The sequence below is a fragment of the Schistocerca americana genome, chromosome 2 (assembly GCF_021461395.2).
Source record: "Schistocerca americana isolate TAMUIC-IGC-003095 chromosome 2, iqSchAmer2.1, whole genome shotgun sequence".
NCBI lineage: Eukaryota > Metazoa > Arthropoda > Insecta > Orthoptera > Acrididae > Schistocerca > Schistocerca americana.
Genome location: NC_060120.1, coordinates 813,564,986 through 813,580,418, shown reverse-complemented (window position 1 = coordinate 813,580,418; position 15,433 = coordinate 813,564,986). Strand labels below are relative to the sequence as shown.

Sequence of the window (15,433 nt, the reverse complement as noted above, 5' to 3'; positions counted from 1 at the left end):
TCACAGTAAAGCACAACCTAAAATTTTCGCATTTAAAATTGAAACTATCGCACAGATAATGTTGTGGGAGAAGCAAAACAAAGTGTGATTTACTGGCGGAAAATATAACAAGTCTGCTAAAGAGACTGCTTGCGCTATGGTTGTCCGCCTTCTTCTGGAGTACTGCTGTGCAGTGTGGTGTGCACATCAGGTAGATTGACGGAGGGCAGTTCGTTTTGTATTATCGCGGAATAGGTTGGTTGGTTTGGGGAAGGAGACCAGACAGCATGGTCATCGGTCTCATCGGATGAGGGAAGGATGGGGAAGGAAGTCGGCCGTGCCCTTTCAGAGGAACCATCCCGGCATTTGCCTGGAGTGATTTAGGGAAATCACTCGCGGAATAGGGGAGACAGTGCCACAGATATCATATTCTAATTGGGGTTGCCGCAGGACCTGCTCGTGAAATTTCATCATTTTTCTCCTCAGAGAGTGAAAATATTTTGTTGGTCCCTGCCTATGTAGGGACAAACGATCACCTTAATAAAATAAGAAAAATCGGAACTCGCACGGACAGATTTAAGTGTTCGATTTTCCCGCGCGCTTTTCGAGACTGGAGCGGTAGAGAAATGGCCTGAAGCTGGTTCAAGGAACCCTCTGACAGGTACTTAATTGTGAGTTGCACAGTAATTATGTAGCTGTAGATGTACAGTGCCCTCGAGCTCCAACAAGACATTCAGTACGGTAGCTGATGGGAGTAGCAGAATAAAAAGAAGTCCTCAAATTCAATACGAAGATAGCTGCTCGGAGCACTCAGTAGTGGGCCAAGCATTGGCTGCCGTGACGGTCCCTTCATTTGATGGCTCTTTCCCCGCACAAGCTTCGGTGACGCCAGCCGTGGTGTTGTCGGCAGGCGACCCCGAGCCGGAGCAGTCGCTGGGCGAGTACCGCGGCCGGCAGCTGCGCACGCTGCAGGTGCGGCCCGCGGCGCCCGGCCTGTACACGGTGCGCGTGGCGCCGCTCGAGGGCCAGTCGTACGTGATGCTGTACGCGACGCAGCAGCCGGGCGGGCCCGGGCCGCTCTCCGTGCGCCATAAGCCGCGCCTCAAGCTGCAGCGGCGCCAGCGCCGCAAGGGACTCACCGTGCGCTGGGAGCCCAGGTAAGCCGCCACCTGCTGCCGGTCTCAGTCCTGCCGCCACTCACAAGGGAACCTCCCCATCGCACCCCCCTCAGATTTAGTTATAAGTTGGCACAGTGGATAGGCCTTGAAAAACTGAACACAGATCAATCGAGAAAACAGGAAGAATCTGTGTGGAACTATGAAAAAAATAAGCAAAATATGCAAACTGAGTAGTTCATGTGCAAGATAGGCAACATCAAGGACACTCTGAGCTCAGGAGCGCCGTGGTCCCGTGGTTAGCATGAGCAACTGCGGAACGAGAGGTCCTTGTTTCAAGTCTTCCCTCGAGTGAAAAGTTTAATTTTTTATTTTCAGACAATTATTATCTGTCCGTCCGATGCGATCACTTTTTTGGGAGTGATTATCACATCCACAAGAAAACCTATATCGGGCAAGGTAGAAGAATCTTTTTACCCATTCGCCAAGTGTACAAGTTAGGTGGGTCGACAACATATTCCTGTCATGTGACGCACATGCGGTCAACAGTGTCGTATAGAATGTATCAGACGTGTTTTCCTGTGGGGGAATCGGTTAACCTATGACCTTGCGATCAAATGTTTTCGGTTCCCATTGGAGAGCCACGTCCTTTCGTCTACTAAGGGCACGGTTTTGCGGTGCGGTCGCAAAACACAGACACTAAACTTATTACAGTGAACAGAGACGTCAATGAACGAACGGACAGATCATAACTTTGCGAAAATAAAGAAAGTATACTTCTCACTCGAGGGAAAACTTGAACGAAGGACCTCTCGTTCCGCAGCTGCTCACGCTAACCACGGGACCACGGCGCTCCTGAGCTCACAGTGTCCTTCATATTACGTATCTTGCGCATGGACTACTCAGTTCGTATATTTTGCTTATTTTTTTCATACTTCCACACAACTTCTTCTTGTTTTCTCGATTGATCTATCCACTACGCCAACTTATAACTAAATCTGAGGGGGTGCGAGGGGGAGGTTCCCTTGTCAGTATTACTGTCACAATCATACAATCATCTTCATGCCCCGCATATTACGTGGGGTGATCAAAAGTAACACACAGTAACCTTTTTTTCTCCCCTGCTATTGCAGCTGGAATGTTGACATTTCACCAGATTGTTTCACTATTTCGTGTTACACACTTCTTGAGGTTGTGGAGGGGACATAGTAGATAAAGTTGTACATAGAAACTCATATCAGGAAACGTCATCGTCGGCCGCGGTGGCCGTGCGGTTCTAGGCGCTTCAGTCCGGTACCGCGTGATTGCTACGATCGCAGGTTCGAATCCTGCCTCGGGCATGGATGTGTGTGCTGTCCTTAGGTTAATTAGGTTTAAGTAGTTCTAAGTTCTAGGGGACTGATGACCTAAGATGTTAAATCCCTTAGTGCTCAGAGCCATTTGAACCATTTTTGAAACGTCATCCGACGACGCTGCAGAGCGTCAAAATTTATAGGTGCCGGTGCCTGTAATTAATGTATGTATATACGGAATGATTCCGCAATGACGTTACAAACATTTTGCGGTATTGGAAAAGGATATATGGGTCAATTTGAGTTAAAGGCCCCTCTACCGGTAACGAATGAGTCAAAAGTTTTATATATATATATATATATATATATATATATATATATATATATATATATATATATATATTTCCCTTTTGTATATATATTAAGGCGAGACGGCCCATAATCTCTTACATCGGTGAAATGCTGCAGGTAATGACAAAAATGGGCAAGGGGATCTACATTCAGCCGCGCTGGGTAGCCGTGCGGTCTGGGGCGTCTTGTCACGGTCCATGCAGCTCCCCCCGTAGGAGGTTCGCGTCCTCCCTCGGGTATGGGTGTGTGTCGTCCTTGGCGAAAGTTTAAGTTAGATTAAGTAGTGTGTAAGCTTCGGGACCGATGACCTCAGCATTTTGGTCCCATAAGACCTAACCACAAATTGAACTCTACATTCATAGCGTAAGGATAAGTTGAGAATTTGTGTCTGGGGAGGAAGGGGGGATGCTAGTTTAGTCCGTGCAGCTGCAATGAGCACCGTGTCCGGATGGCCTAATGGTCAGAGCATTTGCCCCGTAAGCAGGAGACTCGCGTTCGAAACCCTGTCCGGCACAAATTTTCAACTCTCCCGACTGATTTCAATTAATACAAGCTTGCAGCCAATGTCTGTAATTCCCTTGTATCTTGAAAACCGTTCTCAAAACTTGTTCCATTTTCAGTAGTGTGAAACATCTCTTCTACTGAACAAGTGCTCATAGCTCTAAACGTATCAACCGGTGGCCGAGGGGTTCTAGGCGCTCAGTCCGGAACTACGTGGCTGCTACGGTAGCAGGTTCGAATCCTGCCTCGGACATAGATGTGTGTGATGTCCTTAGGTTAGTTAGGTTTAAGTAGTTGTAAGTTCTAGGGGACTGATGACCTCAGATGTTAAGTCCCATAGTCCTTAGAGCAATTTGAACCATTTTTTTCTAAACGTATCCTTTTTAGAGAACACTTTAGTGACTTTTATTCTTGCTTTGATCGATACTACCACCTCTGGAAGTTTCCTACCCTACAATCTTAGCAACAACAGTACCGGTACATATATCCCAAATGGTTCAAATGGCTCTGAGCACTATGGGACTCAACTGCTGAGGTCATTAGTCCCCTAGAACTTAGAACTAGTTAAACCTAACTAACCTAAGGACATCACAAACATCCATGCCCGAGGCAGGATTCGAACCTGCGACCGTAGCGGTCTTGCGGTTCCAGACTGCAGCGCCTTTAACCGCACGGCCACTTCGGCCGGCCATATATCCCATCGTGACAGGTATTAGAACGGTTTTCGCTTACAACTTTCGACTATTTCGTTTCTGGTACAGGAACACTTACCTCCAATTGATACTTTTATACGTCTCCATCATCTCTGAAAGTAGCACCATCACGGAATCACCCTGCATAAACGTACATTTACAGGCGCCGGCGCCTTTGACTTTGCCGCTTTGTAGCGTCGTAGCATGACGTTGCAGGACATTGGCTCCTACTTAATACTTGATCTACTAAGTCCACTCTACAGCCTCTAGAAACGTGTAACCTACAACTTTTAGAAGTGTATATCATGAATTGTGAAAGATCCTGTAGTTTTAAGTTTGTGCTATAGATGGTATATTGTCAAAATATCCACGGGTGTGCTGCCGGTCTATAGTGTCCAACGGGCACAATATTTCGGCGATCATACATGTCGCCATCATCAGGTGAACTGACGGACTGAGCTCCTGTGAACGTGCCGGCATGGAGATCCGTACGCTATGGCTGCTCAGAGGGAACTGGGTTCGGTCGCGGCGGCGGCCGATTTAAATACCCTCCGCCCGCGGCGCGCTCCCTCCGCCGTCCACGCCCCGCGCCACGGTCGCGAGGTGGAACAGATTGCCGTCGCAATCTGTTCCACCGCGCGACCGTGGCGCGGGGCGTGGACGGCGGAGGGAGCGCGCCGCGGGCGGAGGGTATTTAAATCGGCCGCCGCCGCGACCGAACCCAGTTCCCTCTGAGCAGCCATAGCGTACGGATCTCCATGCCGGCACGTTCACAGGAGCTCAGTCCGTCAGTTCACCTGATGATGGCGACATGTATGATCGCCGAAATATTGTGCCCGTTGGACACTATAGACCGGCAGCACACCCGTGGATATTTTGACTATCAAATACGCCGGGAGAAACTCAAGAATCAGATGGTATATTGTTTTTATTTACAGCTCTAGCTACAAAGCAAACATAGTGCTCATATTACAGTCAACTTGTGATGAGCAGCGAAATGCAGTTCGATATTTCCTGGCCCAAGCCCATAAACAGAGTGAAATTGACAGGGATGTGCGTGGCGTTTATAGGGACAACTATATGGATCATACCAATGTCTCCAGGCGGTGTGGATTCTTCCGAGAGGCCCGTCTGAATCTTAATGAGTCGCCGCGGCGGGTAAAAGACGCAAATTCAAACGACCGGCATGTGAAACTGCGGACCCTTTCGCAGCAGTTCAACATTTCCCATGGTGCAGTGTATGCTATTGTTCATGACACATTGAAATTTCGTAAAGTTAGAGCTCGTTGGGTGCCGAAGAACCTGACAGACAACCACAGGGGCCAGGACCCGTGAACAAATTCCTGGCCGGCCAGCGCTTTGCGACAGATGCGGCAATGATATCAGCAATCCGCAGGTGGGAATACTCCAACCAAACAGACTTCTACGAACAGAGCATATTAAATACGGTACCATGACGGGAGAAATGTGTTGAGAACTTTGGTGACTATATAGAAAAGTAGGTAATAGATTTAAGTTCATATGTGATTTCTTTATTTTGTTATCGGTTAAACTTTCTGATAATAAAGTTATTGTGCGTTGCTTTCCGTTCTTCCCTCTTATATTAGCTATAACTGCAGGTCTGAGGACTGTTGACCTTCCCTCATTTTCAAGGTAGTTACCCAAGATATTTCAATGTGTCATGAACAAGGTGAAAGGGCGTGAAAGGATGCGAGGGGGAGGGCAGAATTTAGTTATACCTTCTTAGTCTCGACCTCCTCCCCTATACTTGTCATCATCCCAGCTTTAAACGACTTTAATGTTCATAATTATAATAATAGTAACCTGCTTGTATAGTGTAACACGCAACGTACTATGTTGTAAGACAGGGAGGTAAACCAAACACTGAACAAATCAGTATGGTGGATTATCGACCGAGGACTGGTATACTGGTCTTCGTGAGTAAGCTTTCGGACGGGTTCAGGCAACTGCTGTGTTGGTACCCTAATTATTCCTCAGAGGGTACGATGCATAAGCCGTGAAACTACAATAACACACACGACTTACAGACAGTTAATGTACTTACACTCCAACGCAAATGGCCGTGTTGATTACGTCTTAAGCTTCCCAATTCAATTGCCTGATTTACAAAAACCGCGCCTTCCAGACCTTTTAATTTAGGTTTCGATTGACTTCTTTCTTGATTGGAAAAAGTAATACTGTCAGTACCCCGAATAATATTTCTGAGTTCGAGAAAACCGTCAGGATCGCTGCTGAATGTTACCTAAGGTAGATCCTCAAGCTGCAAACCATGAATTTTGTTTTTTACAACCTCCCTTTCACTACCCTCAACGCAAAAGGCCAGCTCGGCCTTTTTAGTACAAGGCGTGCTGAAAAACAATGCCTCTGGTTTTTTTGTGAAAACTTTTAAAGATTTTTTAATAAAAGAAGCTTTATTAACATTCAGCTTCGTTATGCTTCAAGTCTACATATTTATTTCTCAACGAAGTCCCGCTGCCTACGAACGCATTTCACTCAACGAGAGACCAGTTTGTTGATAACCTCGTTGTAGAATGTTTGACTTTGTTGGTGGACCCACAACCTCACCTCTGCTTAGACCGCTTCATCACTGTAAAGAGTGAAGTCCTCGAAGGTGTTCATTAGGTTTTAGAAAGCGGTAGTGAACTTAAGGCATCGGATTGTTGCAGATGTCGCAGCGCTCGTGTATCGTCTGGCACTGTCTTGCTGCAGGAGAGGGTGCTCCACGCGTGGATAACCTCTTCGAATTCATTCTTTCAGTTCTTTTATTACAGCATGATATTACTCACGTACCAACATAGTTACGTTACACATGGCCATGCTACACTCTACAATTCAGAGCACTTTAACGGCAGGGATTTGCAACTTGCGTCAGTAAAGCGTGAAAGTCGACATGCATGGCATTTAATACCTCAACCGCCACTGAGAATAGGATAAGAAATTCGGGGGTTTTACTTTTCAGCACACCTTTCTACTTCCAACATAATCAGAGAGATTCCTAACAGTCTTGCACTCAAAAATAATTCCGGTTTCTCAGTCCATTAGATAAATTTAGCTGAACGGTTCTCCTTCTTAACACCCTTAACGTGCCTACTTCCCCGATAACTTGATGTATAATACTTCATAATTGGCCTTTCGCCAATGGAAACAATTTGAGTGATCAAAAAATCTGGAACCTGAAACAGGGTAACAAATCGTTGCATCTCAACTGACAAAATAACAAAGGAACTCTAAAATCTGGGCGCTATTATCGATGGACAATTCATGAATACGTTGCAAAATGACCATAATTGGTTTGAAAAATGATAAAAAAAATTGCTACGTGTCGACATCATCACCATCTGGTGCTCCACCCCCATCTTGCTGGCTTATTCCTACTTTCTCGTCATCTGAATTAACATCCGTAACTCGTGTAATCGATAATTTATATGATCAAGATGGGCGTTTACTCCAAGCAATTGAGAACATGATGGGGAACTAATTTTCAAATGTTCCAAATTATTCTGAAAGCGGGCCAGAGACTCATGACGGATAAGGAGCGTATAACTTACCTTGACAAGGGCAGAGGAGCTGAGCTGTTGGTGCATCCCTCAAGTGCTAGCTCACTTCAGAAGCATTTCCTTCCATATGGCTCTGGCGAATTTTATGTGTATTGGCTAATTGTTTCTTCTTGACATGCCCAAGGCCTAAAATGGAGTGAACCACTGTGATTTTATCTGTGATCCAAAAACATAAAATATTATACAAAATTCAAACAATTTTAAAACAATTTCATTGTTTTTTTTTGTTTTTTTTTAAAATGTCAGCTGGGCTGTTTAGCATACCTCTAAGATCCTATAAGTCCAGTCTCCATTGCCCCACAGGGACAGTAATCTCCCCATAAGACCGTGAAAATTTAAAAGAATTAACGTCGTGCAACAGGTAGTGTCTTATCGAACGAAAAGTACTAGGGGTGGCCCAATTAAGCATGACAGTACGAGCACGACACCTCACACGGATATAGTAATGAAGAGTTTCATCCAGCTAACACCTCTTAGTCTTGTATATGATCACGTTTCTTCTTCCTTAAAGGTGTGTTGATCTGATGTTGGAAAAATCCATTACCTTTGAACACGGTCTGTAGGTGTTCCACCACTTTTTCAAGGCTGTCTCCAGCAGACAAAACATGTACCCGCTGCATCAAAGTTCGAAATGGAGGAGGAAGGAAGGAATGTTAGGGTTTAAAGTCCCAACGACTTCAAGATTATTACAGACGGAGCACAAGCTCGGAATGTTTCAAGGATGGGGAAGGAAATCGGCCGTGCCCTTTGAACGGAACCATCGCAGTATTTGCCTGGAGCCATTCAGGGAAAACACAGAAAACGTAAATGTGGATGATCGGATACGGATTTGAACCATCGTCCTCCCGAGTGCGAGTCCAGTGTACCAACTTTCGAAGAACGCCCATAGTTTGTGATGGGCAGCGGCAGCTTGGCGCCTGCAAATACAGGGCCGTATGTGTAGTCTTACGATAAAAGGAATACCCCAATGATCCATCCACTTTCCGTCTGATCAACGGGTGCAGACAGCCTCTCTTTTCCACTTCCATCATAAATCTGATGTTCCTGTGGATAGAATTCAGATGCTGCGAAAACCATCACAGCTCTTCGTCACCGTGGGGCCGTACTACAAACGTATCACAAACATATCGTCAGAAGACTTTTGTTTTAAGTTGTGCCGAATCAAGTGCCCTCTCCTCAGACTCTTCCACAAAAAAGGTTTGCAGCCAGAGGAGAGAGCGGACTACCCATTGCAATACCATCAATTTGCTCAAAGTATTCACTGTTGAATAAAAAGTAGGTGAGGAAAGCGCATGATGAAACAGCAGGTGTTATATCCGCTTTAAAATTACTGCTTATGAGTGGCAAAGAATCCATGAGAGGGACCCTAGACAAGAGAGAGACGACAGCGAAGCTTCCTAGTAAGTCCGACTCATTAAGTCTAAGTGACGTCGGTCTATTAATAAAGTCAGTCTAGTCGCATCTGAACACATCCGACTCCTGTTTGTGGGGCCATATTAGAGACAAGGCGTACCGCAATAACTCCAAAACCATTGCTGAGCTAAAAACAGCCATTCAGGAGGTCATCGACAGCATTGATGTTCCGACACTTCAGCGGGTCACGCAGAGTTTCGCGCCACATTATCTCCAATGATGGCAGTAATATAGAACATGTCATAACCTAAATCCGAATATCTTTAGTGATGTTAACATGTTGAATAAAGTGTGTGCACGCCATAGTTTGTAACCAATTTACATTTTTTCTTATACAACAGAAATAGCTGTCACCTTTTATATGTAAACTGTTCAGACAGATTGTGGTGTGAGAGGAAATACACAAGAGTTGTGTGTACCATTAAAAAAAAAAAAAAAAAAAAAAAAAAAAAAAAAAAAAAAAAAAAAAAAAAAAAAAACGAGAAGGAAACAAGAAACAGACGAATAATTATTAAGGAATTAGTGTTATGGGTTCTATCAGCAGATTTTTGGTGTTGTACTAAAAACAGATTGGAAAAGAAGACCGAGGGAAAGATTGAAAGATGCGAGGGGAGCAGGCAGGTTTTCAGTTGTATGAATAATATTTTTAGCCTTAGACAAATAAGTGAGTAGATGTAGTCTAAGAGTCAGAAAGTAGACCTACCATTCGTGGATTTAGAAAAAGCGAATGGTTCTGCACCCATCAACGGACTGTGGAAAGCGATGGAGTATATAGGAATAGAAGTACTACAGATATCCCAAATTCAAAGAATATACCACCAGTCGAAGCAGTAGTTCAAGTAGGGAGACAGTTGAGTGAGTGATTCCAGACATCGAAAGCGTTTAGCCAGGGTTGAACTATGGCGCCGATCCTGTTTAAAATCATATGCAGTAGCCTCATGGAGGTATGGGGTTTCCTTTCCGGCATGGTACTATCTACTCATTATTATTTGCCCATGATCAGATACTGATAGCACAAACTAAAGAGGATGTTTAATATATGATAAAGAAGTTAATGGAAGCATTTGTAAGGGGCGGGCTTAGAATAAAGATGAGCAAAAAATTATATCTAGTGGTGGGAGCAGATGGAACGAACATAGCACTGCCGCAAGGAACTATTAAAGCTGCAAAGCACTTTAAATATTTAGGATCCATTATCCGTTGTCCGCAGCTCGTGGTCGTGCGGTAGCGTTCTCGTTTCCCACGCCCGGGTTCCCGGGTTCGATTCCCGGCGGGTTCAGGGATTTTCTCTGCCTCGTGATGACTGGGTGTTGTGTGATGTCCTTAGGTTAGTTAGGTATAAGTAGTTCTAAGTTCTATGGGATTGATGACCATAGATGTTAAGTCCCATAGTGCTCAGAGCCATTATCCGTTCTTCGAGAAGCTGTGAAGCAGATATGGAACGCAGGGCCCAGCAGGCGACAGATGCAATTAAAATGGTAAGTGATGTTCTGCGGAGCCGAGCCATACCAAAAGAAACTAAGAAGAGGAGTCTGCAAGCAATAGTGAAAAGTATACTAATTCACAGTTCAGAAGGATGGTCCTTGGAAGAATGGCAGAGAAGCGGAATATGGGCAGTGGAGATAGACAGAATAACAAGGCAGCCAGGACGTCCCGAGCAGAGCGGAGTAGTAATGAGGAAATAGGTGTGAAACAACCAGTCGTGCAAAGATCTGACACCAGAGCCCTTCAGTGGTACGGCCACGTACGGCGAATGGAGCAAGGACAATGGCCAGATGCAGTGGCGAATGGAGCAAGGACAATGGCCAGATGGGGGGCTCTGAGCACTATGGGACTTAACATCTTAGGCCATCAGTCCCCTAGAACTTAGAACTACTTAAACCTAACTAACCTAAGGACATCACACACATCCATGCCCGAGGCAGGATTCGAACCTGCGACCGTAGCAGTCCCGCGGTTCCGTACTGCAGCGCTAGAACCGCACGACCACTGCGGCCGGCTAATGGCCAGATGCAGTCCTGGAATGGTCGCCACCGGGAAGGAGGAAGCGTGGACGGCCGAGAGTAACATCGAGAGCGTGAGTATTTACTACGACGAGGAAGAGAGATCTGAGAGAGGAATACTGCCACGGTCGTGAAAGTTGGCAAATGGGTATACAAATCGACTGCTGAGAAGTTTTTTTAAAGTGAAGTAGGTTTCCGTGTGGAAAACGATGATGAAACTGACTTTTGGAAAGTCCATCGTAGTCGGAGGAAAACCAATTCCCCGTAGCCTCCTTAGTAACTCTTCAAGTTCTCCCAGCCAACGCTACCACACCATTTCACCTGTGACAGACGTGTTCTGTGCCGTGCCGCAGCTCGGTGGACCCGCACCTGATGCACTACTGCCTGGTGGTGAACCCGCGGCGACACTACTCGACGCTGTGTGAGGCGCGCGGTGAGCGCTACGGCGTCATCCCGCCAGACGCGCCGGAGCCGGCGGACGGCGCGCCGGTGGGCTTCAACTTCCCGCACGACGTCGCCGGCGCCACCAAGGCGTCGCTCGCCAGCAAGGCCGAGCGGCACAACGCCAGCCGCCTCGGCCGCGGCTCGGGCGCAGAGACGCACGAGGACATAGTTGTGAGTATACCACGCTCCAGCTGTGTAATCCCAAAAGGGATACTCCAGCCTCAAAGTTGCCTGTTGCCATTAGTTCTTTCTTTCTTGGAGGGGGGTGGGAGGGGGGGGGGGGGGAGGTTGATGAAACCTGCCACGAATTTCTCTAATGTGCCAACCACTTCATCTTAGAGTAGTGTGAACCTCTTCATCTGATAATAGCGCTTGCAACCTTCGTCCTCAATTATAGCTCCCTTTGGTACCATGGAAGTTTTCCTCTGATGTCTTAAGGGGGCCGACTTGGAGCAGGAGAGGCACAGCAGGACATTTTAATTTCCATTGTCTATACTTTTACAAATAAATTCATAAAACTTTAACAGCATGACCAGGAAGGATTCATGATTCATACTCATAGCAATGGAAGCTCAAAAACGTAACAAAACACATTTTTTTTACATGTGAAATATCATCATTTTTTCATTTACTACAGGCTGCATTTGTTGCCATAGGTACACTTTTCTTCCTAAGTAAGAGAGATTCTTCGATGACTTTTGCACAGCATACAAACCATAGTTACAGGTGTTGAAACTCTAGAAGTTATTTAATTTATGAAAAAATGAATGAACTGTTACATTTTAAACTTCATGTTTAGGAAAAACTCAAGTTTTATAGTTAATAATCTCAATTTTTCCACAGTTTTTTAATAGATTTGGAAAATTCTAGAGTTTCATACACCTGTACCTACTGTTTCTATGCTATGAAAAATTCATCGAAGAATCTCTCTTACTTAGGACGAAAAGTGTACCTATAGCAACAAATGCAGCCAGTAATAAGTGAAAAAATGATGAAATTTCACATGTAAAAAAAGGTATTTTGCTAGGTTTTTGAACTTTCACTGCGATGAGTGTGAGTCCTCAATCCTTCCCGGTCATGGTCACGAAGTTTTACGAATTTATTTGTAAAAGTATAGACAGTAGAAATTAAAATGTCCTGTGGTGACTCTCCTGCTCCAAGTCGGCCCGTTTGACGTCCTATCCCCCTTAACAGATGTCCTATTACCCTGTCACTTCTTCTTGTCACTGTTTTCCATATATGCCTTTCTTCTCCGATTCTGTGGAGAACGTCCCCATTCCTTACCTTATCAGACCTCATAATTTTCAACACCACATCTCAAATGCTTCGATCATCTCCTCTTTCGGTTTTCCCACAGTCATGTTTCACTATCATACAATGCTGTGCTCCAAACGTACATTCTCAGAAATTTCTACCTCATATTAAGTCCTACGTTTGATACTAGTAGACTTCTCTTGGCCAGAAATGCCCTTTACACAAGTGCTAGTGTGCTTTTTATGTCGTCCTTGCTCCGTCCATCATGGGTTATTTTCCAGCCTAGCTAGCAGAATACCTTAACTTCACCTACTTCGTGATCAGCAATACTGATTTTAAGTTTCTTGCTGTTCTCGTGCCTACTAGTTCTCATTTTCTCAATCCTTATTCTGTGCTCATCAGACTTCCCATTACAATCAAGACACCCTGTGATTTTTCATCACTTTCACTTTCTTTCTTTGTTTTACTTACGCCAGAGTCCCACAGCGACTGCAGGGTCGGCAGGTTAGAGCGGATTTGGCGAAGTTAGTTTTAAGGGTGGCCGGATGCCCTTTCTGCCACCATCCCGTACCCCCCGGGATGGAATCAGTGTACCCCACCTGTCTGCATCTAGTGTAAATCGTGAAATAGTGCGAACGTGTTGCAAATGTCTGCGACGCGTTTAACTGAGGCGGAACGTGGGGACCAGCCCAGTATTCACCTAGCAGGATGTGGGAAACCACCTAAAAACCGCATCCAGGCTGGCCGGCACACCGGCCCTCATCGTTAATCCGCCAGGCGGATTCGATCCGGGGCGGGCGCGCCTACCTGAGTCCAGGAAGCAGCGCGTTAGCGCTCTCGGCTACCCTGGCGGGTCTTTTCTTCACTTTCACTGACGATAGAAATGTCAGCAGCGAATCTTGTCGTGGATATCCTTTAACCTTGAATTTTAATCCCCCTCTTGAGCCTTTCTTTTATCTATGTCCTTGCTTCTTCGAAGTATACGTTGAACAACATGGGCGAAAGATCATATCCCTGTCTTACATCCTTTTTTTTCTGAGCACTTCGTTGTCAGTCATCCAGTCTTAATGCTCCCTCTTTGTTCTTGTACATATTTTACCGGCCTACCCCTATAGCTTATCCCTATTTTTCTCTGAATCTTGAACATCTTGTGGCACTATACATTGTTGAGCTCTTTTTCCATGTCGACAAATCCTATGAAAGTGTCTTCATTTTTCATTAGTCTTTCTTCCATTATCAACCGTAAGCTCAAAACTGCCTCTCTAATGCTTTTACCTTTCCTAAGGCCAAACTGACCGTTTATTTAACAGATCCTCAATTTTCTTTTCCATCAGTTATAAGTCACATTTTTTGTTCTCATGTCGCAAAATGAACGAGAAGTTTTCTGCAGTGAACGCAGCAAATCATGGTCGTAACTTTGCAAACACTACACTTCCCCTGGGGTTGTCAGGTAGGGCTGCAAGGCGAGTACGGGACAGATGTGGTGTATCTCAGTGGTCCGTTATGTCAGATAGCGAAAAAAGACAAAATGACACAGTGCATCTCGCAACACTACACATTTTGTTAATGTACGAACATGAGCTTTTACAATCAGTGCAATATGTTTGTTGTTTTATGTAATAGTTGTTTTGTGCTTGACTTGCTGACCTACAATTGTTCTAATGTTCATAAACCACCGTTCTATGATATGACTGACATGATATAATATGCAAGATTCAGTGATATGTGCTGTAGAAGATCTAACGATGGGAAAGCAGTTTGCTGAAACGGATCATCACAATAAATGCTGCACAATAGCGATCTTGAGTGTTAGAAGTTGTACTTCTGTTTCTACCAGCGCTTATTCTGTGGTGGAAAGGTCCCTCTTCTCACTATACCACCAGCTACGGTGAAAAGTGGCCCACGTGCCTATTGTCAGAAGCACAGCCACCAACGCTGGACTTTTAGGTGCTCCTCACGTCCCCGAGGTTTCACCCTAGGCATCAGCTCCCTCTTCGGCGGACTATCGAGTGAGAGCGAGCAAGCTCGCCAGAGACCTCCTACAACCCGGTTGCTAAACATAAGATCACATGAAAGCCTGGTGCAATAGGTTAATTTGCGACATGGCTCAGCCTCCCTCCCCTCCTCGCTCCCCTCTTCCCCCGCCCCCCCCCCCCCCGCTTAACCCCTCCCCCCCCCCCTCCCCCGGTCCCCTTGAACTCAACCACTGATGTATGGTTTACAGAATACACAAAAGCAAAACCATCATTATCGTCCACCTTCATCTGGCTGAGATGCTCGCTTTAGCAAAGACCCATCTCCACATTCTTGACTGAGAGTGATAGGGGTTAGCACCTCTAAGACGCGCCATGGACCTGTAAAATGAGGTACCAGCTTGCCCGTAGCCTTGCTTCCAACGTCTCGTGCAGCAATTCCTGATGAAAACTACACCTCCCATCTCGATCTTTCCAGGCAGCCGGCCGCGGTTGTACTGTGCTGATTCTTTTTATGGGCCCTTTCTAAGTTATTCTTAGCCTGCACCAGTTATCCCTGATAAACTCTTCCCTCGACAGTTCTCAGAAATAAAGGGGAATTCAAAGGAGAGGAGACAAGTTTTGTGTTTTTCAGTGCTGAACGCCAAATTAAGCCGTGACTAGGAGCTATCTTACTTAGTTTGGGCTTCTGCTTGATACCCAATCAGTGACACTTAGAGATTTCTGTTAAACCTTTCCGCAAAGGATGGTTCGGCATAGTAAGGTGTTCTAATAACATGGTTGATTGCTTGTTCAGAAGACTCCCTCGAAGTAAACGCCGGATCGTTAACGCTCACAA

At 45.5% G+C, this 15,433-nt stretch overlaps 1 protein-coding gene across 1 annotated transcript in view; it reads left to right on the top strand.

Moving 5' to 3' along the window:
* LOC124595380 (protein NDNF) overlaps window positions 1–15,433 on the top strand; it is a 389,835-nt gene that overhangs the window by 305,820 nt on the left and 68,582 nt on the right. Inside the window, exons 4-5 of the mRNA XM_047134098.1 lie at window positions 890–1,136; window positions 11,278–11,539. Of these exons, the coding sequence (XP_046990054.1) occupies window positions 890–1,136; window positions 11,278–11,539 (509 nt within the window). The remainder of the gene's footprint in view (window positions 1–889; window positions 1,137–11,277; window positions 11,540–15,433) is intronic.